General features: G+C 43.1%; 1 protein-coding gene and 1 pseudogene across 3 annotated transcripts in view; both read right to left on the bottom strand.

The window, feature by feature from the left end:
* Positions 1-12,904: 12,904 nt before the first annotated feature.
* Positions 12,905-16,680, bottom strand: LOC129811953 (ras-related protein Rab-32-like; annotated as a pseudogene).
* Positions 16,681-17,604: 924 nt separating this feature from the next.
* LOC129811951 (metabotropic glutamate receptor 1-like) overlaps positions 17,605-20,145 on the bottom strand; it is a 34,436-nt gene continuing 31,895 nt past the window's right edge. For 2 of the 3 annotated variants that reach the window (XM_055863752.1, XM_055863751.1), the window contains one exon: positions 17,605-19,920. In XM_055863752.1, the coding sequence (XP_055719727.1) occupies positions 18,951-19,920 (970 nt within the window). In that variant the 3' untranslated portion in view covers positions 17,605-18,950. The remainder of the gene's footprint in view (positions 19,921-20,145) is intronic. The other variant, XM_055863754.1, reaches the window with a different exon arrangement.

Below are 20,145 nucleotides of genomic sequence, written 5' to 3' on the forward strand. Positions count from 1 at the left end.
CTCTTTTCAACATTCGTCATGACGCAAGACAGACCTCAGGATGGCGTTCTAGAAAGCTCCCGTTATAGCCCTTAGATATATATGGCTCTGATTTTATTCAATATAGGTGTTAAAGACATCATAATGTTGTTATTTTAAACCGAGTTATATCAGTTTATATCAGTATATTGAGATTTTCGGTATTTTATTTGTGCTGCGTTATGGTGAATTGGACACGTCTTCGCCACATGACTAATGTTTACTGCTAATTCCAAAGTTGAAGGCGACAATCTACAACCGAGCAACAATTCTTTTGGACAAAGGACAACTTGCCCAAGATTCTGATGGGAGCTCATCAAAAAGTAAGAACTATTTATGATGTTAATTCGTTGTTCTGTTGAAAAATGTAAAACTCATATTCCGCCATTAATTTCGGTGCGGTCTCGCTTTAACGCACGCTGTATGTCGTAGTAACGTTAATTTTAAAAATCTAACACAGCGGTTGCATTAAGAACTAATGTATCTTTCATTTGCTGTACAACCTGTATTTTTTAGTTAAGTTTATGATTAGTTACTGATTAGATTAGGTGCCTCTCCCAAGATTTCTCCCGACATATTGTTGGCAGCTTGGCTACTATTCTCATTGTGTAACCTCGATTTGTGCCGCTAAATATGCACATTTTCGAACAAACTCTATATGTATTGTGTAATATGATGTTATAGGACTGTCATCTGAAGAAGTTTGAGAAGGTTAGTGAAAAAATTAATATCTTTTGCTGGTTTATTCGTTATCGCTATTGTTGGCTTGAATCAATGCTGTTGTGTGGTTGGCTATTGTAGTAAGCTAATATAATGCTATATTGTGTTTTCGCTGTAAAACACTTAAAAAATCTGAAATATTGGCTGGATTCACAAGATCTTTGTCTTTCATTTGCTGTACGCTGTGTATTTTTCATAAATGTTTTAGAATGAGTATTTAGGTAATTCACGTTGGTCTCTGTAGTTATTCTAGTTACTTTGGTGAGAGTTGTGATGGTGGCTGCAATGGTAAACTATGATTTATACCTGAAATATGCACATTTTTCTATCAAAACATATGCTATACAATAAATATGTTATCAGACTGTCATCTGATGAAGTTGTTTCTTGGCTAGTGACTATTTATATCTTTATTTGGTCGAAATTGTGATAGCTACCTATGCAGGAAAAAAATGGTGGAGAAAAAAAAGTTGTGTCTTTTGCTATCGTGGTTAGCTAATAGATTTACATATTGTGTCTTCCCTGTAAAACATTTTAAAAATCAGAAATGATGGCTGGATTCACAAGATGTGTATCTTTCATCTGGTGTCTTGGACTTGTGATTTAATGATATTTAGATGCTAGTATTTACTTGTGACGCTATGCTAGGCTATGCTAGTCAGCTTTTTTACTGATGGGGGTGCTCCCGGATCCGGGATTGTGACCAAGTAGAAGTTTTAATAGAAAATGACTCAAGAAAAAGTGAAAGTCACCCAGTAAAATACTACTTGAGTAAAAGTCTAAAAGTATTTGGTTTTAAATATACTTAAATATCAAAAGTAAATGTAGTTGCTAAAATATACTTACATATCAAAAGTAAAGGTCAAAGTACGAATAATTAAAAAATCCTTATATTAAACAAACCAGACGGCACAATTGATTTTTTTATTTATTTACGGATAGCCAGCGTCACACACCAACACTCAGACATAATTTAAAAACAAACCATTTGTGTTTAGTGAGTCTGCCAGATCAGAGGCAGTAGGGATGACCAGGGATGTTCTCTTGATAAGTGTGAGAATTGGACCATTTTCTGTCCTGCTCAGCATTCAAATGTAACGAGTACCTTTGGGTGTCAGGGAAAATGTATGGAGTAAAAAGTACATTATTTTCTTTAGGAATGTAGCAAAGTAAAAGTAAAAGTAATAAAAAATATAAATAGTAAAGTACAGATACCCAAAAAAACGACTTAAGTAGTACTTTAAAGCATTTTTACTTAAGTACTTTACACCGCAGATTTTCATGCAAATATTCTAAGATCTGCATAAAGAAAATATGCTCATTTTCCACCGGTGGTGGGTTTCCACCAAACTGACTTGTTATGGATAAAAATCTGTGCGTGATGACATAGTACACAAAATGTATTTTTTTCCGCTCAAGTTTTCATGTACTGAATAAAAATCTTAAGTTCCATGTGTTTCCATCGCTTTTTCAACTCTACAGTCACAAAAACTGTTGCGTTGCATAACAAATGTGCCTACTCTGGTCTTGGCACATGCACTCTGTAGCCAACAGCTTGCAGATACAGTGCAGGTAGGCTGTGCGGGTAGGCTAGCCTACATAACGAGATTATGATGGATAAGAGCGACAATATTTTGATTTGTCAAATGGCAGTCAAGCATTGATCATCATGTCACCAAAATTAGACCCTCGATATTTATTGGAAAGGAGCATCAAGCTCATCACTGTGCATTTTCACCACCCTGTAATTTATTTCATCTGTAGCCTAATAAACTGCATGGTATCTGGAGTTGTAGTGGAAGGACAACAAGCAATATCATCGCGTGTCACGCCCTGACCTTAGAGAGCCGTTTTATTTCTCTATTTGGTTAGGTCAGAGTGTGATTTGGTGTGGGCATTCTATGTTGTCTATTTCTTTGTTTTTGGCCGAGTATGGTTCCCAATCAGAGGCAGCTGTCTATCGTTGTCTCTGATTGGAATCATACAACCCCAACATAGAAAAACACACATAGACTGCCCACCCCAACTCACGCCCTGACCATACTAAATAAAGACAAAACAAAGGAAATAAAGGTCAGAACGTGACACTATGGCAAAAAGTGTAAAATTGTAGGAAATTAGCTGTAAAACAGAACTGTAACGATCTTCCTCCTCCTCTTCATCCGAAAAGAAGGAGTAGTGATTCGACCAAAAGGCAGCGTTGGAATATGACATAATGATTTATTAAACAAGACGAAGACGAAACGAAATACACTTTGATAAACTACAAAACAAATAAACGATGTAGACAGACCTGGACACGAACTTACATATAACGTGAAGAACGCATGAACAGGAAACAGACTACATACAAAACGAACAAACAAACAAAACCGAAACAGTCCCGTGTGGCGTAACATACAGACACTGACACAGGAGACAACCACCCACAAACAACCAGTGACACCACCTACCTTAATATGATTCTCAATCAGAGGAGATGAAAACCACCTGCCTCTAATTGAGAACCATATCAGGTACCCATTAAACCAACATAGAAACACAAAACATAGACTGCCCACCCAAACTCACGTCCTGACCAACTAACACATACAAAACTAACAAAAAAACAGGTCAGGAACGTGACAAGAACATTTTTCTGTTGGCAAAATTAGTAGAAATCGCATTCAATTTGTTATAATATTGCAAAATCGTCTCTCTGCCCCATGGCAAATTGTGTAGAATTACAACAAACTTGCTTTAAAACAGCAACATTTGCAAAAATGCCCAATTGCAGTAAATTAACTTTAACTGTAAAAAAGGATCTCTGCTGTCAACAAATATTTTCTCTCCCCCCCAACAAAGTTTCGCTTAGGGCACCCAAAAGGCTAGGGGTGGCTCTGACTGCATGTGTTGGTATGGATGTGGGTATGCAGACCCGCAAGCCACTGCGGCCCCTCATGATGAGATCCGATTTTTGTGGCCCCCACCCCCATCAAAGTTGCCCATCCCTGCCCTATATAGTGCACTATTTTAAACCAGAACCCTATCAGCCCTGGTCAATAGAAGTGGGCCATGTAGGGAATAGGGTGCCATTTGGGACTTAAACCGTGTATCTGGTGCCAGCCTCGCTAGAGCTGTCTATGATGCCAATTCAATAAACAACATAAAGTAGTATCTGGTGCTAGCTCTTCAACAACTGTGCCAATTCAATAAACAGTTAAGCTCGTCAGAATTCTTCGTAGCACAGTACGCAGCAGTAGGTCAATAGAAAGGAGAGAGTGAATGAAAATAGGAGAATTTAAAAAATGTTAGCATGGGTTGAATAAAGGGTCATTCATTCACAATGTCACATTTATGAGCATGTCATCAATAATAGATCAGTTATTAATGACATATGTGTTGATCCAGAATGTAAAAGTATTTGGGGCAACATCTTATCTTGACTCCTGAATCTAGGTCTCCTGGCTGTATTGTATCTAGGACGTAATCCATATTTAGAAGTTGTGTTACTTCTCCTCGGTCACTTTCCGCAGGCACACTTACTCATAGGAGGTAAACTAACGACACCACACCTGATTGTGGTGAATACATACACACAGTATCAATCATATAGTAGGCTATCATGGTGCCGTCAGGTTCACAGTTTTCAAGAGGAAGTTACGCTGAACATATAAGGTCGGTTTTCCGGACACAGATGAAGTCTAGTCCTGGACTAAAAAACATGCTCAATGGTGAATCTTCATTGAAAGTGCTTTTTAGTCGAGGGGTATATTTGTCCGGAAAACAGGCCCATATGTGACAGGCAGAAACCTGAATGTGCCCTAGTGCTATAGAGTGTAGGCAGTGTATAGCACAGCAACCAGGAGACCATATAGAACAGATCCCTAGACGCACTGCGAGAGGTCTGAGGACACTGCAAAGTAAAGCTACAAGACAGCAAAGAGCAGATGGGATGTAAAAAGAACCTGTCTCTAAAATACGGCATGTCAGCAAATACAGTATAAAGTTCAAGGTTTCACTTCCCCAAAAATTCCAAATATATTAATAAGCAACCACAAAATACAATGTGTGGCCCAAAAGTATTTTCCAATTTGGGAATTGACTGCGTGACAGGGACAACTGTAAAGCAGCATACCCTTAAAGAGAAGAGAATATACAGTGTATTCGGAAAGTATTCAGACCCCTTAACTTTTTCCACATTTTGTTACGTTAGAGCCTTATTCTAAAATTGATTCAATTGTTTATTCCCCTTATCAATCTACACACGAATACCCCATAATGACAAAGCAAAATCAGGTTTTTAAACATTTTTGCACATTTGAAAATAAAATTAAACTGAAATATTACATTTACATAAGTATTCAGACCCTTTACTCAGTACTTTGTTGAAGCACCTTTGGCAGTGATTACAGCCTCAACTATTTTTTGGGTATGACGCTACAAGTTTGGCACACCTGTATTTGGGAGTTTCTCCCATTCTTCTCTGCAGATCATCTCAAGCTATGTCAGGTTGGATTGGGAGTGTCGCTGAGCAGCTATTTTCAGGTCTCTCCAGAGATGTTCGATTGGGTTTAAGTCCAGGTTCTGGCTGGGCCACTCAACGACATTCAGAGATTTGTCCCGAAGCCACTCCTGCGTTGCCCTGTTGGAAGGTGAAAAACATTAAGGCCACGTACTCTTTCCATGACATAGACTGACCAGGTGAATCAGGTTGAAAGCTATGATCCTTTTTGATATCACTTGTTAAATCCACTTCAGTCAGTGTAGATGAAGGGGAGGAGACAGGTTAAAGAAGGATTTTTAATCCTCGGGACAATTGAGACATGAATTGTATTTGTATTGTGGGGCGGCAGGTAACCTTGTGGTTAGAGTGTTGGGCCAGTAACTGTTGCTAGATCGAATCCCTGAGCTGACAAGGTAAAAATCTGTCGTTCTGCCCCTGAACTAGGCAGTTAACCCATTGTTCCTAGGCCGTCATTGTAAATAAGAATTTGTTCTTAACTGACTTGCCTAGTTAAATAAAGTTTAAATAAATAATTATGCCATTCAGAGGGTGAATGGGCAAGACTAAACATTTAAGTGTCTTTCAATGGGGTATAGTAGTAGGTGCCAGGTGCACCGTTTGAGTGTGTCAAGAACTACATCGCTGCTGGGGTTTTCACGCTCAACAGTTTCCCGTTTGTATCAAGAATAGTCTGCCACTGTCACGATCGTCATAATGATTGGACCAAGATGCAGCGTGGTATGTTTCCATCCCTTTTATTAGGAAGAGAAAACTTAAAGAACCAAAACAATAACGCGAACAAAACGAAACGTGAAGCTCAAAATAGTGCTAACAGGCAACAATACATAGTCAAGATCCCACAAAGCACAATGGGGAAATGGCTACCTAAATATGATCCCCAATCAGAGACACCGATAAACAGCTGCCTCTGATTGGGAACCATACCAGGCCAACATAGACATATAATTCCCCTAGATAACCCACCCTTAATCACACCCCGACCTAACCAACATAGAGAATAAACAGCTCTCTATGGTCAGGGCGTGACAGCCACCCAAAGGACATCCAGCAAACTTGACACAACTGTGGGAAGCATTGGAGTCAACATGGGCCAGAATCCCTGTGGAACTCTTTCAAGCCCATGCTTCGACGAATTGAGGCTGTTCTGAGGGGAAAATGTTAGGAAGGTGTTCTTAATGTTTCAAGGACTATGGGCTCTCCTTCTCTGTGGCCGACGTGAGTAAAACATTTAAACGTGTTAACCCTCGCAAGGCTGCTGTCCCAGACGGCATCCCTAGCCGTGTCCTCAGAGCATGCACAGAGCAGCTGGCTGGTGTGTTTACAGGCATATTCAATCTCTCCCAATCCCAGTCTGCTGTCCCCACATGCTTCAAGATGGCCACCTTTGTTCCTGTACCCTAGTAGGCAAAGGTAACTGAACTTAATGACTATCGCCCCGTAGCACTCACCCTCTGGCATCATGAAGTGCTTTGAGAGACTAGTCAAGGATCATATTGCCTTTACCTTACCTGCCACCCTAGACCCACTTCAATTTGCTTACCGCCCCAATAGATCCACAGACGATGCAATCGCCATCACTCTGCACACTGCCCTATCCCATCTGGACAAGAGGAATACCTATGTACGAATGCTGTTTATTGACTATATCTCAGCATTTAACACCATAGTACCCTCCAAGCTCATAATTAAGCTTAAGGCCCTGGGTCTGAACCCTGTGCAACTGGGCCCTGGACTTTCTGACGTGCCGCCCCCAGGTGGTGAAGGTAGGAAACATCACCTCCACTCCGCTGATCCTCAACACTGGGGCCCCACAAGGGTGCATGCTCAGCCCCCTCCTGTACTCCCTGTTCACCTATGACTGTGTGGCCAAGCACGCCTCCAACTCAATCATTAAGTTTGCAGACAACACAACAGTTGCAGGCTTGATTACCAACGATGACGAGACAGCCTACAGGGAGGAGGTGAGGGCTCTGGGAGTGTGGTGCCTGGAAAATTACCTCTTACTCAACAAAACAAAACAAAGGAGATGGGCTTCAGGAAACAGCAGAGGGTGCACCCCCCTATCTACATTGACTGGACCGCAGTGGAGAAGGTGGAAAGCTTACATTTCCTTGGCGTACACATCACTAACAAACTGAAATGGACCACCCACGTAGACTGTGTGGTGAAGAAGGCGCAACAGAGCCTCTTTAACCTCAGGAGGCTTAAGAAATTTGGCTTGTCTCCTAAAACCCTCAAACTTTTACAGATGCATAATTGAAAGCATCCTGTTGGGTTGTATCACCACCTGGTACAGCAACTGCACCGTCCGCACCCGCAAGGCTCTCCAGAGGTTGGTGTGGTCTGCCCAACACATTACAGGGGTCAAAATGATGGACACCTACAGCACCCGATGTCAGAGGCCAAAATGATCATCAAGGACATCAACCAACCGAGTCACTGCCTGTTCACCCCACTATCATCCAGAAATCGAGGTCAGTACAGCTGGGACCGAGAGACTGAAAAACAGCTTCTATCTCAAAGCCATCAGACTGTTAAACAGCCATCACTAGCACATTAGAAGCTGCTGCCTATAGGCATATACTTGAAATCACTGGCTACTTTAAGGAATGGAACACTAGTCACTTTAATAATGTTTACATATCTGGCATTACTCATCTCATATGTATATACTGTATTCTATACTACTCTACAGTATCTTAGTCACTTAATGTTTACATATATGGCATTACTCATCTCATATGTATATACTGTATTCTATACTATTCTACAGTATCTTAGTCACTTAATGTTTACATATCTTGCATTACTCATCTCATATGTATATACTGTTTTCTATACAATTCTACAGTATCTCATTCACTTAATAATGTGTACATATCTTGCATTACATTACTCGTCTCATATGCTTATACTGTATTCTATATTATTCTACTGTATCTTAGTCTGTTCCGCTCTGACATCGCTCGTCCATATGTATATAGTCTTAATTCATTCCTACTTAGATGTGTGTGTATTGGGTATATGTTGTGTAATTTGTTAGATATTACTTGTTAGAAGTCGGAAGTTTACATACACTTAGGTTAGAGTCATTAAAACTTGTTTTTCAATCACTCCACAAATTTCTTGTTAACAAACTATAGTTTTGGCAAGTCGGTTAGAACATCTACTTTGTGCATGACACAAGTAATTTTTCCAACAGTTGTTTACAGACAGATTATTTCACTTATAATTCACTGTATCACAATTCCAGTGGGTCAGAAGTTTACATTCACTAAGTTGACTGTGCCTTTAAACAGCTTGGAAAATTCCTGAAAATTATGTCATGGCTTTAGAAGCTTCTGATAGGCTAATTGACATCATTTGAGTCAATTGGAGGTGTACCTGTGGATGTGTGGTGAAGAAGGCGCAACAGCACCTCTTCAACCTCAGGAGGCTTAAGACATTTGGCTTGGCACCTAAAACCCTCACAAACTTTTACAGATGCACAATTGAGAGCATCCTGTCGGGCTGTATCACCGCTTGGTACGGCAACTGCACCGCCCGCAACCGCAGGGCTCTCCAGAAGGTGGTGCGGCCTGCCCTTCAGGACACCTACAGCACCCGATGACACAGGAAGGCCAAAAAGGTCATCAAGGACAACAACCACCCAAGCCACTGCCTGTTCACCCCGCTATCATCCAGAAGGCGAAGGCGAGGTCAGTACAGGGACATCAAAGCTGGGACCAAGAGACTGAAAAACAGCTTCTATCTCAAGACCATCAGACTGTTAAATAGCCATCACTAGCACCTTAGAGGCTGGTGTCCTATATAGATAGACTTGAAATCACTGGCCACTTTAATAATGGAACACTAGTCACTTTAATAATGTTTACATATTTTGCATTACTCATCTCATATGCATATACTGTATTCTATTCTATTCTACTGTATTTTAGTCTATGCCGCTCCAACATTGCTCTTCCAAATATTTATATATTCTTAATTCCATTCCTTAATTTTGTCACACCCTGGCCTAGTTATCTTTGTGTTCATTATTATTTTAGTTAGGTCAGGGTGTGACATGGTGAAGTATGTGTTTTTGTATTGTCTAGGGGGTTGTATGGTTTAGAGGGTTAAGGTGAATAGATGGTTTAGTGTTGTGTGTAGTTGTCTAGGAAAGTCTATGGTTGCCTGAATGGGTTCTCAATTAGAGACAGCTGGTTACTGTTGTCTCTGATTGGGAGCCATATTTAAAACCATAAGCTTTAGCTGTTGTGGGTCATTGTATATGTCTAGTCTATGTGGAACGTAAGTAGTTTGTGTGTGCACTTGCGTTTGTAGTTTCACGGTCGTTTGTTGTTTTTGTTAGTTTGAATAAGTGTTTCGTGTTCCGTCTTCGTATAAATAAAAAGAAGATGTATTCATATCATGCTGCGCCTTGGTCCAATCTCTCACATCAAGACGATCGTGACAGAATGACCCACCAAACCCGGATCAAGCAGCATGACAAGCGGCAACAGGATCAAGGCATCAAGGATTCATGGACATGGGAGGAGATATTAGATGGAAAGGGACCTTGAGCACAACCGGGAGAATATCGCCTTCCTCGTGAAGAGCTGGAGGCAGCGAAAGCCGAGAGGAGGCGATATGAGGAGGCAGCACGGAGGCAAGGCTGGAAGCCCGCGAGTACTACCCAAAAATTTCTTGGGGGGTGGCTAAGAGGTAGTGGGCCGAGGGCAGGTAGGAGACCTGCACCCACTTCCCAGGCTAACCGTGAAGAGCGGGAGTACGGGCGGACACCGTGTTACGCAATAGAGCGCACGGTGTCTCCTGTACGTGTTCATAGCCCGGTGCGGGTTATTCCACCTCCCCGCACTGGTAGGGCTAGATTGGGCATTGAGCCGGATGTCATGAAGCCGGCCCTACATATCTGGCCACCAGTACGTCTCCTCGGGCCGGCTTACATGGCACCAGCCTTAAGCATGGTGTCCCCGGTTCACCTACATAGCCCGGTGCGGGTTATTCCACCTCCTCGCACTGGTCGGGCGACGGGGAGCATTCAACCAGGTAAGGTTGGGCAGGCTCGGTGTTCAAAGGAACCAGTACGCCTGCACGGTCCGGTATTTCCGGCGCCACCTCCCCGCCCCAGTCCAGTACCACCAGTGCCTCCTCCACGCACTAGCCCTATGGTGCGTGTCTCCAGCCCTTTACCACCAGTGCCTAAACCACGCACCAAGCCTCCTGTGTGTCCCCAGAGTCCTGTGCGTCCTGTTGCTGCTCCCCGCACTAGCCCTGAGATGCGTGTCCCCAGTCCGGTACCACCAGTTCCGGCACCACGCACTAGGCCTAATGTGCACTCCCAGGGTCCAGTTTGCCCTGTTCCTTCTCCCCGCACTAGCCTGAAGGTGCGTGTCCTTAGCCCGGTGACTCCAGTTCCGGCACCACGCACCAGGCCTACAGTGCGCCTCATCCGGCCAGAGCCATCCGTCTGCCCAGAGCCATGAGCAGCAAGATCCGTCAGACAGCCATGAGCAGCCAGATCCGTCAGCCAGCCATGAGCAGCCAGATCCGTCAGCCAGCCATGAGCAGCCAGATCCGTCAGCCAGCCATGAGCAGCCAGATCCGTCAGCCAGCCATGAGCAGCCAGATCCGTCAGCCAGCCATGAGCAGCCAGATCCGTCAGCCAGCCATGAGCAGCCAGATCCGTCCAGCCAGGATCAGCCAGAGCCGTCCAGCCAGGATCAGCCAGAGCCGTCCAGCCAGGATCAGCCAGAGCCGTCCAGCCAGGATCAGCCAGAGCCGTCCAGCCAGGATCCGCCCTTCAGTCCGGTGCTGCCCTTCAGTCCGGTGCTGTCCCTCAGTCCGGAGCTGCCGTACCTCAGTCCGGAGCTGCCCCTTATCCTGGTGCTGCCCCTTATCCTGGTGCTGCCCCTTATCCTGGTGCTGCCCCTTAGTACGGTGCTGCCCCTTAGTCCGGTGCTGCCACTTAGTCCGGTGCTGCCCCTTATTCCAGTGGGGTTAAGAAAGCGGGTAGTGACTATGGTGGGGTGGGGACCACGACCAGTGCCAGAGCCGCCGCCGTGGACAGACGCCCACCCAGACCCTCCCCTAGACTTTATGCTGGTGCGCCCGGAGTTCGCACCTTAAGGGGGGGTCTATGTCACACCCTGGCCTTAGTTATCTTTGTGTTCATTATTATTTTAGTTAGGTCAGGGTGTGACATGGTGAAGTATGTGTTTTTGTATTGTCTAGGGGGTTGTATGGTTTAGAGGGTTAAGGTGAATAGATGGTTTAGTGTTGTGTGTAGTTGTCTAGGAAAGTCTATGGTTGCCTGAATGGGTTCTCAATTAGAGACAGCTGGTTACTGTTGTCTCTGATTGGGAGCCATATTTAAGGCAGCCACAGGCTTTAGCTGTTGTGGGTCATTGTATATGTCTAGTCTATGTGGAACGTAAGTAGTTTGTGTGTGCACTTGCGTTTGTAGTTTCACGTCGTTTGTTGTTTTTGTTAGTTTGAATAAGTGTTTCGTGTTCCGTCTTCGTATAAATAAAAAGAAGATGTATTCATATCATGCTGCGCCTTGGTCCAATCTCTCACATCAAGACGATCGTGACAAATTTAGATTGGTGTGTAATTGTTGTGAAATTGTTAGATATTATTATTTTTTGCACTGTTGGAGCTAGAAACACAAGCATTTCATTACATATGCAATAACATCTGCTAAAAATGTGAATGTGACCAATAAAATTGGATTTGATTACAAAAACAGTGGCGGGGTCATCCGCTTTGTTGTGGTTCGAATTGCATATTTCTCCTTTCAACACACATTCTCCATCTGGAGACTGTGACTGAGACCGAGACGGGTCCTCTACGCTGAATATAGCACACTCCAATGTAGAACGCGTCTCAGGAGGTTGTAAGCACTAGCATTAGGTTGCATTCTCAGATATTTCTTCAAGAAAGCGCGTCAGAAAATGGGTCATGTTGAAAGCTATTTCCTCCATTTGCAATAGCGTGGCCGCTATAGTTCACTGAATGAGTGTTTGACAATAACCTTGTCTTAGATCTCTATCTGGTGAGGGAGTAGGAAAGAATGATATCCAAGAGTTTCACGAGGATAAAATAGAATTCAAATATGTTGTCAGTCAGTCTTATAGAAGCTAACAGTTTGGCTTTTATGTTAGTCAGACAGCAAGATTGTGTCACCCGTGTGAGCAGGTCTTGACCATTTAAAGGGAGTGTCGCAGCCACGGAATTAGAATTACTATTCTATTAAATACATTTCTATACTCATAGCCAGTGTCCTCACAGCAAGCTGCTGTACCTTGGGAGACTATGTAGCAGGCTGTGTGTTCCTGATGGTCGGTTTATTGGCCTGCTGATTGGATCAGTGGATTACCAGAAGATATGAGCTCAAATGAGAACTTGTTCTCAAATAGCCTACCTGGTTAAATAAAGGTGAAAAAAAAAAAAAAAAAAAAATAAATAATCTCCATAGAGGTGTTTCTTACAAACCCCACACATACAGCCCATGTACCCTACTGCCCCATACCCATGTACTGCTGATGGAATGTGCTGAAATCATCTGTGAGGGTTTGAAATTAGAATGATATAAACTGACATGCCTGACTCCTAATCCAGTGGGCAATGCTGGTTGAAATGACATATTTATGAGTTTACCCAGCTGTTCCTCCCTGTAAAAGTCCCTCTATTCCTCTGCCCCCTGAGTCCATTGTCTCTCCATGGTGGTACTAGCAGCATTTAAATGTTGCCTTGGACTGGCTCATGTTGATCATGTCCTTTTCGTTGTCTCTGCTGGACAGCGCTCTGTCAATCCGGCAGCATGTTCTCCATTAGGAAGGCTCCTGCCTCGTCAACATTGGGATTGTCCTGAAAGTCAGGCATAGGGGAACATGGTACAAGGAACACTTTTTAAATGTAAGAATGGTGAAATGCAACCTACTTTGGTCAGTCAGAGTCAGTATCAGGCTTGTTGCAGTTTTTCATTCAATCACAACAGAGTCATTCCACCTTAAAAAGCACAAGAAAAAGGATTTCGACACCCACCATCTAATTTGATCTCTGAGCAATCATAGCAATCAAAAATGGTCATATAATCTTCAATAAATATACACTGCTCAAAAAAATAAAGGGAACACTTAAATAACACAATGTAACTCCAAGTCAATCACACTTCTGTGAAATCAAACTGTCCACTTAGGAAGCAACACTGATTGACAATAAATTTCACATGCTGTTGTGCAAATGGTATAGACAAAAGGTGGAAATTATAGGCAATTAGCAAGACATCCCCCAAAACAGGAGTGATTCTGCAGGTGGTGACCACAGACCACTTCTCAGTTCCTATGCTTCCTGGCTGATGTTTTGGTCACTTTTGAATGCTGGCGGTGCTCTCACTCTAGTGGTAGCATGAGACGGAGTCTACAACCCACACAAGTGGCTCAGGTAGTGCAGTTCATCCAGGATGGCACATCAATGCGAACTGTGGCAAAAAGGTTTGCTGTGTCTGTCAGCGTAGTGTCCAGAGCATGCAGGCGCTACCAGGAGACAGGCCAGTACATCAGGAGACGTGGCGGAGGCCGTAGGTGGGCAACAACCCAACAGCAGGACCGCTACCTCCGCCTTTGTGCAAGGAGGTGCACTGCCAGCGCCCTGCATGACCTCCAGCAGGCCACAAATGTGCATGTGTCTGCTCAAACGGTCAGAAACAGACTCCATGAGGGTGGTATGAGGGCCCGACGTCCACAGTTGGGGGTTGTGCTTACAGCCCAACACCGTGCAGGACGTTTGGCATTTGCCAGAGAACACCAAGATTGGCAAATTTGCCACTGGCGCCCTGTGCTCTTCACAGATGAAAGCAGGTTCACACTGAGCACATGAGCACATGTGACAGACGTGACAGTCTGGAGACGCCGTGGAGAACGTTCTGCTGCCTGCAACATCCTCCAGCATGACCGGTTTGGCGATGGGTCAGTCATGGTGTGGGGTGGCATTTCTTTGTGGGGCCGCACAGCCCTCCATGTGCTCGCCAGAGGTAGCCTGACTGCCATTAGGTACCGAGATGAGATCCTCAGACCCCTTGTGAGACCATATGCTGACACATGCACATTTGTGGCCTGCTGGAGGTCATTTTGCAGGGCTCTGGCAGTGCACCTCCTTGCACTAAGGCGGAGGTACCGGTCCTGCTGCTGGGTTGTTGCCCTCCTACGGCCTCCGCCACGTCTCCTGATGTACTGGCCTGTCTCCTGGTAGCGCCTGCATGCTCTGGACACTATGCTGACAGACACAGCAAACCTTTTTGCCACAGTTCGCATTGATGTGCCATCCTGGATTAACTGCACTACCTGAGCCACTTGTGTGGGTTGTAGACTCCGTCTCATGCTACCACTAGAGTGAGAGCACCGCCAGCATTCAAAAGTGACCAAAACATCAGCCAGGAAGCATAGGAACCGAGAAGTGGTCTGTGGTCACAACCTGCAAGAATCACTCCTGTTTTGGGGGGTGTCTTGCTAATTGCCTATAATTTCCACCTTTTGTCTATTCCATTTGCACAACAGCATGTGAAATTTATTGTCAATCAGTGTTGCTTCCTAAGTGGACAGTTTGATTTCACAGAAGTGTGATTGACTTGGAGTTACACTGTGTTGTTTAAGTGTTCCCTTTATTTTTTTGAGCAGTGTAGTACCTAACATCCGATTTGGCCCATAATTCTTGCTAACAATGAGTAAGACATGAGGATTCCAATGAAATGATCAAAAGCCACCCACGGACCTCCCACACCCCACGCCAATCCCACCCCAACAACCAGTATACAGTATCAGTTCTCTATGTTTGACAAGTAGTATGGAGCTGCGGCTTGGAGTATTGCTTCTTCGTCCTTTGTAATGTGTTGCCAGTGAATCTGGTGATGTTTTTTCCCCCCCTGTTCTGACAAATTAGCCATTGAAGTCACTTGCATTATAGTGTGAAAGTACAACGTTTTGCCAACTAGATGCCACTGTTCCTGCTACTGCCACCGTTCCTGCTACTGCCACCAAACACTTTTATCCATGTTGCTGGTCTCTTGTGTTTATTAAATGGACCATAACATTTTCTTTGCAACTTTGGGTAGAAAGCCATTAGCGTTTGCACATGATCAAAATAGCTTGTATGGTCAACCTCACAAGGAAACGGACCCTCTGTGTGTGGTTAATTCCCTTCAAAAAAGGGGCAAATTAGCTACCGTTAGACCATTTCTGGTATATATGAAGGAAAAGTCTTCATATGAGAATTGCAACATATAGAATTGCAACGCATAGCCCTCAGAGAGCTGCCATTTGTTGGACTATTCAAGGAGAGTTGGTTTGAAGCATTAGGTTGCTAAGAGAAGGACAAGCTGAATTGCTTTCATGGAGGACTGGCTTGACCACACAATTTATTTTTATCATGAGCAAACGCTATTCGGTTTTCTATCCAAAGTTGCAAAGAAAATGTTGTGATTCATTCAATAAAACAGCAAAATTGATAAAAGGGTGTGGCGGCAGCAGCAGAAACAGGGGCATCTAGTGGGCAAAACCTGGTACTTTCCCATTCATTTTTAGTAAATAATGCAAGCGACTTCAATGGCTAATTTCTTTAAACAGAGGGAAAAAGCCATCACCAGATTCACAGGGAATACATAACAAATGGTGAAGAAGCAATACTCCAAGCCGCAGCTCCATACTACTTGTCAAACATAGAGAACTGATACTGTATACTAGTTGTTGGGGTGGGGTGTTTGATTTGATTGGCGTGGGGTGTGGGGGGGTCCGTGGGTGGCTTTTTACCATTTTATTTTATTATTTTACTCAATGATAGAAAGAAGTATGGTCCAACTCGGATGTTAGGTTAGGCACTATATTTGTTAAATATTATGTGAATCCTATAAATTAAAAGGGCCAATTTGGGTTCAAATTCAATTTAAAAAAAAATATGTTTCAGGAATGCAAATCTTATCTGTTTTTGTAACTACAGAAACTATTTCACAACAATCTGAGATGGTGGGTGTCATGGCTTACTGAAATGAAATGACCCAATATCCACTAGTCTTTATGAGTACATTGTTACTGTGTTAAAGTCCAAAAATGTACATCACATGACTTCCTTCTTTGACTGATATCTTTCTGACTTCCTCACCTTTGCTGACGTCTCAAACCAACCCAGGAAGCCTTTCTCTTTTACAGTAGTTGTCCATGAGGGAAGACAGCTCCTTGTTTCCCTCTGTCTGGTCACACTTGTTGGCTAACAGGACAGCAGGGACAGGGCTTCCACAGGCCAGTCTCACTTTGCTATCTAGGTCATGCTTCCACTGTGAGGCAGCCTCTAATGTCTCCATCTTAGTCGTGTCAAAGACCACAAACGCCCCCGTGTCCTCCTTGTAGTATACTCTGGACATAGTATGTCCCTATGGGTCTTGGCCAAAAGTAGTGCACTATAAAGGGAATAGGGCGCCTGTTGGCACACATCCATAGTTGTCATCTGCTTTGCTTTCTTAAATCCTCCTTAACTTTGATTGGAAAGCTGTTCACTTACATAAATGTTAATCTGGGGCTATGGAAAAAGTACAACTTAAAAAGATAAATGTTGTCTACTATCCATGGAGATAACCTAGTAAGGAAAAAGCTGTAACCCCAAATCAAATAACAAAAGCAGAGAACCACAGAACTGTGATGATCATCATATTGTCAACCCCACTCCATATTGTCAACCCCACATAGATCATCAAGATCTCATTTCAGTCCACTTTTTTTATGCCCAATTCTACACTTCTCTATATAGGAATATTGAAATGGTTATTGTTAATAGAGTCAACTTTTCTTTAGTTTTGAGATAGTTGGATAATCGTTTCTATTTCTAAGCTGTAAAGTTTTGAGTGAGAAAAACATGATTGTGCTAGCTGAAAACATCTGTCCATCCATAGTATATCGGAAGCCTTCTCTTTATTATTTCACGTGTGTGTGTGTGTGTGCCCAACACATTTGGCTTACCTGCAATGTCACAAAGCTGAAGTCTCACCACTGTTTTATTGTCCCATTCGATTGTTTTCAACGCGAAGTCCACTCCAATCGATGCCTTGTACTCCTCCTTGAACCGCATGTTAACGTACCGCGTGATAAAGCTCGTTTTTCCAAACACCCCTCTCTCCACTTAACAACTTCAAACAAACACTCTGTGCAAACCGATACTGAACCGCCCCGCCATGTTCAAATATCAACAGCAACATCAGGTTTGTTGTAGGCTAGCGATATAGACCAGAGAGTGGTAGCCTACACTTTCATTTTGCCGCAGGTGACCAAGGTATAGACAGCCACCACGAATGAATGACTCAGTACACGTGCAAAAAAAAAGTATTTTATTTATTCTAACAAAACATATATCTTCAATAATGTGAACGACAATGACTGTTTTCACTACTGTGTATGATACATGTTTAAAACAGAAAGCATTATTTGACTCTATGAAGGCATGTCTATCAAATAGCCTATTCATGTTCCTAGCCATTGTTTATTACATTATATATAGTGAGATCATAACAATTGGTAAAAGTAAGAATTATACTGTACAAACCAACAGTCACTATAAGGAACACACGTATCAATTGTAAAATAAACGTAGTAATTTCTTTTAGTAAAACTAATCTGAATCGTTACCAAAATAGGATGCATACTACTACATACTGTACATTCACAAAAGTAACAAATTACATTTTTGGCAGTCATATTATAATAGACACGGTTGCAAGTATGGATTTAGAGGAGTGTTTATAAAATATACAGACTTGCAATAGAAATTAGAGACATTTTAAAATGTTTTTCTGTAAATGGAAGCAATCCGGATACATGGCAGTTGAATCCTTCTGGTTTTCTTTGCTACATTCTTACAGTAGTTAGTTATTTTATCTGTATAATATATTCATTCTGAAGTTATCTGATGAAGAAAGGGACTGTGACAATCTCTGTGCTTTTTTCCCCGAATAATACACACTTGTTTTGAGCAAAACAACAAAACACATTCATCTAGAATATTTGACATTGTAAGGTTATAACTGTATTAGAAAACATGGGCCTACACAGTGCATACATTATTTATAGACATGTTTGTGAACTACAGGTTGGATAGTCTATTGTGATAAACAATCTACTTTCAAGCGGCGGAAGTTTGCCTTAGAGAAAACAAGCAACAAACACAACCATTATTGTAATACCTGATGATGGTCAAATTGACACTGCATTGTACCCTTAATAACTGCTACCAACATGACTTCAATAAGCTACACGAAGAAGACTACAATAGCTTCAATAAGCTACATGAAGAAGACTACCTTAGCTTTTTGCTTTCCTAATAAGACACTGAGCAAGTTCAAAGCTGTTCATCTCTTGCATAAACATGGAAATACATTTTGCAACAGGTTCAATCTTTTCTTCGTGATATTTATGATACAACAATAAGACCTTTTTAAAAGTGTGTCCTGTGCTTTTTTTTTGCTCACTTTCATCCCTGTAAACACACACTTTTGCTCATCGATTTCATGAGTCAACCAATATAGTCCAGTCAATCACTCAATAACGTATTCAAGACATTTTGTCCATTTCTTACTGGGCATTAAATGGAACACAAATAATATGCTACAAGTCATCAGCTACAAAATGGCTCTATATTATTCTACCATATCTACAGTACTTGTTCACAGCGTTGAGGAGTTTTGTGTGTAGTCCTTCAGAATGACGGAGGCATAGTTTGGAGGGGTGCACAATATGGACTCGGACACGGGTGAGGCGTTATGAAAGGGGCTCCCCATGCTCGCTGTATCACGAAATGGGGAGGGGGGCATCAGGGCCATAGAATTCTCCATTGCTAATTTGAGCTGAACGAGGTCGTCGTCCTCTTCTTCGTGAATCAGGGCATTGTCATACATGTATCCATGAAGGAGGCCAAATTGCTCGTTCTCCACCTCTACATCCTCCTCAATCTCCTCCTCCATCTCCAGGTGGGAGGTGTGTTCCTCGTCGTCGAGGGAGCCAAGGTTTAGTTGCAGGGGCAAGACTGCATGCTGCTGGATGAGATGAGCCTGGTGGTGCACAGGCCTGCCATGACTGCTCCCAGACCTGCCCCCAAAACCCTCACCACCACCAACAGGGCTGGGCGGAATGATCATGTCCATATCATTGAGCTCAGGGATGATGAAATCACTGTTGTACTTGCCCACCGCCTCCTGTAGCTGTAGGTGGTCCATGATGACTCTCTGCTGGGGGATCACTCTACTCTGTGGCAGGTGCAGGGGCATGTGCTCAACGGGAGGGTAATATTCAACCACCTCCTCGTCCACCTCTTTCATCGGCCCACCGGCGGTGGGCATTATCTGCCCATGGGCCATCATGTGGGGACTAAGGGGAGGGTTGTATCTGACTAGGTCGCTCTCGTCCTCCTCAGCTACATTGTACAGAGTCTTGGTGCTGAGGTCAGAGAACTCCATGGCCATGCTGCTGCCTGTGTTGTGGTAGGTGTTAGTTAAGGGTCTGATGACGGCCATCTGATTGGAGCATCCTGTTTCCTGTCTCTTCACGTGCACAGACAGTCTGTGCCAATTGTGCTCCCCTTTTGGAGGATGATGTCTTGCACCTGGTTCAGACCATGACACAGACTTTCCATTAGAACTATGAACAGAATAAAGATAGCTGTTAGCTATTTCATAGGGACTCAGAAAGGTGGAGACAACAACTGTGTTTCTGGTTGATGTAATAACATATTTAAAAAGGAAAGTTATAATCTCTAACAGATCAATTCTATGTTGATGGGGACTTTACAAAATGCATATTTTTGGTTTGAATTACTGAGGACTGTATATTTATTTATATATTCAGATGAACGTATTTCCAATA

This window comes from Salvelinus fontinalis, chromosome 15, assembly GCF_029448725.1.
Source record: "Salvelinus fontinalis isolate EN_2023a chromosome 15, ASM2944872v1, whole genome shotgun sequence".
NCBI classification, from domain to species: Eukaryota; Metazoa; Chordata; class Actinopteri; order Salmoniformes; family Salmonidae; genus Salvelinus; species Salvelinus fontinalis.